Source organism: Nansenia antarctica (assembly GCF_963989245.1).
Source record: "Nansenia antarctica genome assembly, chromosome: 19".
Classification (NCBI taxonomy): domain Eukaryota; kingdom Metazoa; phylum Chordata; class Actinopteri; order Argentiniformes; family Microstomatidae; genus Nansenia; species Nansenia antarctica.
The window spans coordinates 18629528-18635527 of NC_137692.1; the positions used below are offsets into that span (position 1 = coordinate 18629528).

At 40.4% G+C, this 6000-nt stretch overlaps 1 protein-coding gene across 2 annotated transcripts; it reads left to right on the top strand.

Moving 5' to 3' along the window:
- Positions 1 to 2644: 2644 nt before the first annotated feature.
- On the top strand, positions 2645 to 4820 carry LOC308173746 (splicing factor 3B subunit 5-like). Of its 2 annotated transcripts, none has more exons than XM_080548789.1 (2): positions 2645 to 2749; positions 3759 to 4820. In XM_080548789.1, the coding sequence occupies exon 2, from the start codon at positions 3782 to 3784 to the stop codon at positions 4040 to 4042; it is 261 nt and encodes an 86-aa protein (XP_080404915.1). In that variant the 5' UTR covers positions 2645 to 2749; positions 3759 to 3781; the 3' UTR covers positions 4043 to 4820. The 2 variants fall into 2 exon arrangements, with proteins under 2 accessions (XP_080404915.1, XP_080404916.1); XM_080548790.1 differs by having other exon boundaries at positions 2675 to 2735.
- The last annotated feature ends 1180 nt before the right edge of the window (positions 4821 to 6000 follow it).

Below are 6000 nucleotides of genomic sequence, written 5' to 3' on the forward strand. Positions count from 1 at the left end.
AACCAGATTGCCTTCTATCCTGCATAGTTAGAACAGTGCAGATGAGGGACAGGAGACAATGAGCTTTCTCCTCAGGGAATTGAGACTGTGGTTGGCATGCAGCGGTAGGCTTACAGAAAGAGTGGAGTAAATGTAATGAGGCGGGAGGGATTCTGAGAAACTACTGGAGGTAATGGCTCCGGAGCTGATTTGGCTTGCTCCCTAGCCTTTTACATTTCATTATTATGGCAACGGAGGAGACAGGAACTGGCAGCCAGCCTCATCACACAACTGAACAATCTAGTCCAGAGGAGATGAGCACTTCTGGGAAAAAAATATATGTTGGAATAAGCTAAGGCCTTTTCTCATCCCTGGTTGAATGCTTTGAGGTGGAAGAAAGATAGACAGAAAAAAAAGTTAGATAGAAAGAAAGAAAGTATATTGACTATTAAAGGTTTCATAAGCACTTCAAGTCAACAAGTCAAGTAGTTAACAAGCCGATATCATTTTGCACTAAATGCAAATCACAATGAGCTGGCTTCTAATCTAATCACACACCCAAACGCTAAATCACACCCAGACCGCAGGGCTCTCTGAATCTTATTGAAGAGTTCCCTCTATATCAGAGATAGTTGTCAAAATGAATTATACATGCAGGAGCGTGATGAATGGGATGACATTCATAATCGTTAATATTCATTAGCCTACACCTAGACACATTTGCATCAGGCAAATCATTGCATTGCATTATTGCAAAACTCTGCACTGCACTTATATGATATATAGCACTATCCATGCACTGTCTGTCCTGTGTTGTCCTGTTTTTGCATTTGTATTTGTATTTGTTTTTGTTCATGTCTACATGTGAAAAAAGCATAAATGCACCTACTGTAATGCCAAAACAAATTCCTATATGTGTCAAGCATAATGGCAATAAACGTTATCTGAATCTGAATCTGAATCTGAATCAGGTTGTTTACCATTTTAAGCAGAACATGCCCTTTATACCGTATATCCCTTGTATATCCCTTGGCTTGATATATCACAAGATATGAGTCCGAAATGAATCCCACTGTGAAATATTTCACTTGAATGGACATTGCTGGGCTGCGTGCTAAGCCCCATCCTCTACAACCTCTACACCTACGACTTCACCCCCGTCCACCCCAGCAACTCCATCGTAAAGTTTGCAGACGAGTTTGGTGGCCTTCTACCGCTGCGCAGTGGAGAGCATCCTCACCTACTGCATCTGCATCTGGTTCTCCAGCTGCACAGCCGCAGAGAGGAATGCGCTACAGAGAGTCGTGAGATCGGCCCAGAAGATCACCGGCGCCCCCCTCCCCTCTCTGGAAGAGCTGTACAACACACGCTGCCTCAGGAAGGCCTCCAAGATCTCCAGAGACCCATCCCACCCTGGGTACGAACACTTTGCTCGGCTGCCCTCGAACAGGCGGTTCAGGACCATGTTCGCAAGGACAAACAGACTGAAGCTCAGCTTCTACCCCAGGGCCATTCAGGCCCTGAACACAGCAAAGACCTAGGTTCTGGGCCCTGGACAGTCTGGACGGATTGATGGCAGCTGCTGGATTGAAATCAGGTGTAGTGCTAAGGCACAAATGTGTACATTTCAAGCCTGCAAACTGCGACACTTTAAATGAATGTGCAATAACACTATGTGCAATATGACAACCCTAGGGTACATAAGGTTCAGAGAATAGGAAATGTTAGAATAGGTATAGCATAGCATAGAGTACAACACAGTGTTTTATTTGTATAGTATAGTATAGTGGATAGTGTACATAGCCTTTATTTATGTAAACCAGCTCCTTTCCCTTCTTGTTTTTAGTTTTTTTTTCTTTCCTAGCACCAGGGGAGCCCACCCTCCCAAATGTCGTTGTTTGGTACCTGTACTATATCAATGACAATAAAGACCATTCATTCATTCATTCATTCATTCATTCATTCATTCATTCATTCATTCATTCATCATCATTTGAGATCAAAATGAATGATGACATAACTTTGCTCTTGATAAAAAATTATCATGTACGATTTGATATTTAAGTGAGTGTATATATAAACCAAATCAATCATAATGGCTTTATTAGTAAAACTTTTTTTTCTCTTTTTTTTTTTTAATGTAACCTTTATTTAACCAGATAGGTCAATTGAGAACCAATCCTCGAGGAATATAATATTAGAGGAATATATTAGAGGAATATAATATAATATAATGATAAACCGTGTATAGTATGATAAAACTCTTATGATAAACTGAAAATACACCAGGTAATCGTGAGCTTAGAATGATAAGGTTCTATCTCCGTTTAGAATGATAAGGTTCTATCTCCGTTTAGAATGATAAGGTTCTATCTCCGTTTAGAATGATAAGGTTCTATCTCCGTTTAGGGCAGTTCAGAGATATTGAGCGTCAAAGTTTTTACATTCCATTATGTTTTGTGAGATGGAACCTTTGTATTTTATGAATTACTAACTCAAAAATGTCAACATTTTTAAAATAACACCACAGGCATTAATAAACACCGAATGGATCAGATTATGTAAAAAAACTCAATTTTGCCAAAAATGGAGATAGAACCTTATAATTCTAACGTCACGGTATGTTTTTCACCCGGCACGTTTTAACGTGACACTCACCGGAAGTGCTGTTTTTCCCCGCGATTGTTGTCATACTTACGAGTCTGACCAACGTATCAACTTTTTAGTTGTTTTTGTTGCAATTGTCTTCATTTCCAGTGAGTATTGTTGAGTAAGTATTATTGAAACAGCTACTGTATGCTATATCACTGGTTAAATAAGTAAACCTCTCTCTCTAGCTCGTTGGAGAACAATGGACAAGAAAGCTAACTAGCTTCCTAGCGTTGGCTCATTGTGTGGCTGTCCTGTCTCACTCTATTGGCTTAATTGATTACTCAGCTGTGCGGTAAACTGTTGGAACACACAGTGCACAGCTGATTAATCAATTAAACCAATAGAGTGAGACAGGATATCGTGACGTTAGAATTATAAGGTTCTATCTCCATTTTTGTCAAAATTGAGTTTTTTTTACATAATCTGATCCATTAGGTGTTTATTAATGCCTGTGTGGTGTTATTTTTAAAATGTTGACATTTTTGAGTTAGTAATTAATAAAATACAAAGGTTCCATCTCACAAAACATAATGGAATGTAAAAACGTTGACGCTCAATATCTCTGAACTGCCCTAAACGGAGATAGAACCTTATCATTCTAAACGGAGATAGAACCTTATCATTCTAAACTCACGATATGCTCATGCAAGGTGCCTTTCAGGAAGTAGTGGAGATCGTGCACCTAGCCTATTGTATATGTAACCCTAGGCCAGCCAGCGAGCATGTCAGTGTGTCAGTGTACACCAGTGTATCTGGATAGGCGATATTGTGACTCGTCTAGCAGGCATACATACATACTGGTTAGACATACAAACACCACCATATCATGAATCATGCCTCTTACTTAAGTTAATGCTAGCTTAGCTGTGCCTGTAACTACCAGACAGCATCATTACTCAATCATAAGGATGGGTTAGGAAACTGTTACTTTTTTTCACTTTCTCGTCTAAATCAGAAGTTGCAATATAGAAGTAGCATTTTCGCTTTTTAATTTGTCTAGTGTGTAATATTTGTCGTTTTTCTGTTTTTGCACCTTCAGAAGAACCACTACAATTTCATTGTGTAGGCAACTGTACAAGGACAATAAAGTCTATTCTATTCTATTCTGACATCATTCTCCCTCTCAGGTCTTATCCAGACTATCCTGACCATGACAGACCGCTACAACATCCACAGCCAGCTGGAGCACCTCCAGTCGAAGTACATCGGGACGGGCCACGCCGACACCAGCAAGTGGGAGTGGCTGGTGAACCAGCACAGAGACTCGTACTGCTCCTACATGGGCCACTTCGACCTGCTCAACTACTTCTCCATCGCAGAGAACGAGAGCAAGGCCCGCGTGCGCTTCAACCTCATGGAGAAGATGCTGCAGCCCTGCGGTGCGCCCAATGACAGACCTGACGATGCCTAGGCTACGGGAAGACATGCACACACCACACACACCACACACACCACACACACCACACACACCACACACACACACACACACCACACACACCACACACACCACACACACCACACACACCACACACACACCACACACACACCACACACACACACACACACACACACCACACACACCACACACATACACACACACCACACACACACACACACACAACGCCCGGGAAGTCATCCTGTCCTGTAAAGATAGATGAGGAGGAGGATGGTAGCTGTCAAACACGATGATGCCCCGGAGGACCAAGAGGACACTGGAGTGGATAGATGAAGAGGTTTTAGATTGGGCTGTTTCATTGTCTAGATCAGTGGTTCTTAACTGGTCTGGCTTTGGGTCCCACATTTTCCCATGGTCATTAAATCGTGACCCACTTTTATAGAATTCAAACCAAGCAAATGTATTTCTCAAAAATGGGCTAATAATGTGAAATTGACCACTTACCAATGTCATCCTGACCAAATGAACAAATAGACCACATAACTCAATAGCCGTAATTGACAATAAAAATCCAAACAATGTCTTGTGGAATAGTATTTATTTGCCTGTTGAAACCGGTTGCCTGTTTACCTGTGAAATCATTTATAAAACATGATTTGTCAGACTACCCATATTGTAAATACCACAGGAAATTGGTGTTGAACAATGTATTTTGCCTTTCTATTTGCCGAACTTGTTACCATTAATTTGAATAGTTATTAAAACAGTTCCGCTGTATATAATCATATTTTTTAGTGCATCACTTATTATACTTAGTTACATTTCACTCTATAGCCTGAGTGTTTTGAAGCGAATTGAAAGATGTGTGGGATTTTATATAACCCCTTTGACTTAATTAAATTACTATGTGTGGATATTTTGCTTATAATGTTATGATTACATAGAAAGCAATGGCACTCATTAGAGCAGAAGCGATCTAATTGGAAAGGTGAAGCATATGGGGTACTAACAACCTATCAAGAGTTTCACACGCAATCAGTGATATAACAGTATTCTCTTGACAATTGCACATTAAAGCTGTAACTTTCAATTTGTACTGTGATCCCAATTATATAGCTTTAAGCTATGTAGTCCTAGTGGCACCATTAACAAGAAGTGGATTGGATTAATGTACTGTTACTCTATGTACAAGTACATAATTACCCCCCATTTAAATCATACAGGAAGTCAGACCGTGAGTTAAAATACTATTTGAAATCATGCAGTGCTCGTCTGGCACGATGGAGCAAATGAAATAGTCTCAGTTGAAAACCATCTGGCGGTCTAGGCAAATAAAAAAAGAAAATGAATAAATAAATCAACATTCTAATACGATTTTTAACCCAGGTCGATTTTCACACATCATTGAAAATAGGCCTATACAGTTTTTCTTGGACCAAAACAGTAAGACCTCTGTTTCTGTGTTTGTGTCAAGTCAAGTCAGCTTTATTTATATAGCACGTTTACATACAGCAGTGCTGAACCAAAGTGCTTCACAGTTGTAAAATAGATCAAATGCAGGAAATAAATAAGATGCACAATGAATGCACACAATACATTGTGCTGTCCCTGTGTTTTCTTCTCCTGGTATTGTCCCTGTAGTGTAGCTGTGGGCTGGGGGTTGATGCCATCGACTGTCCTGTCCTTGTGTCTTCTCTGGCACCTCTCCTGCTGACACTATTCCATTAATGCGTTTGAAGGAAAAAAAAGCCACTTCATTATCTTGTCCTCCCACTCGCATGCACCTGATCATTCTAATGCCCACGTACCGTCATTACCTTGACACCCAGTGCCCTTCTATTGTCTGGGTAATGGAGGCGGGAGGCTAGACGTGCTGTTTTTTCTCCATTCAGGCATTTCATCCTCTTTGTAATAGAACGAAGGACTGAATGGTTTTTTAGGAGTGTTTTTGTGACAACAGAGAAGTGAGCTAC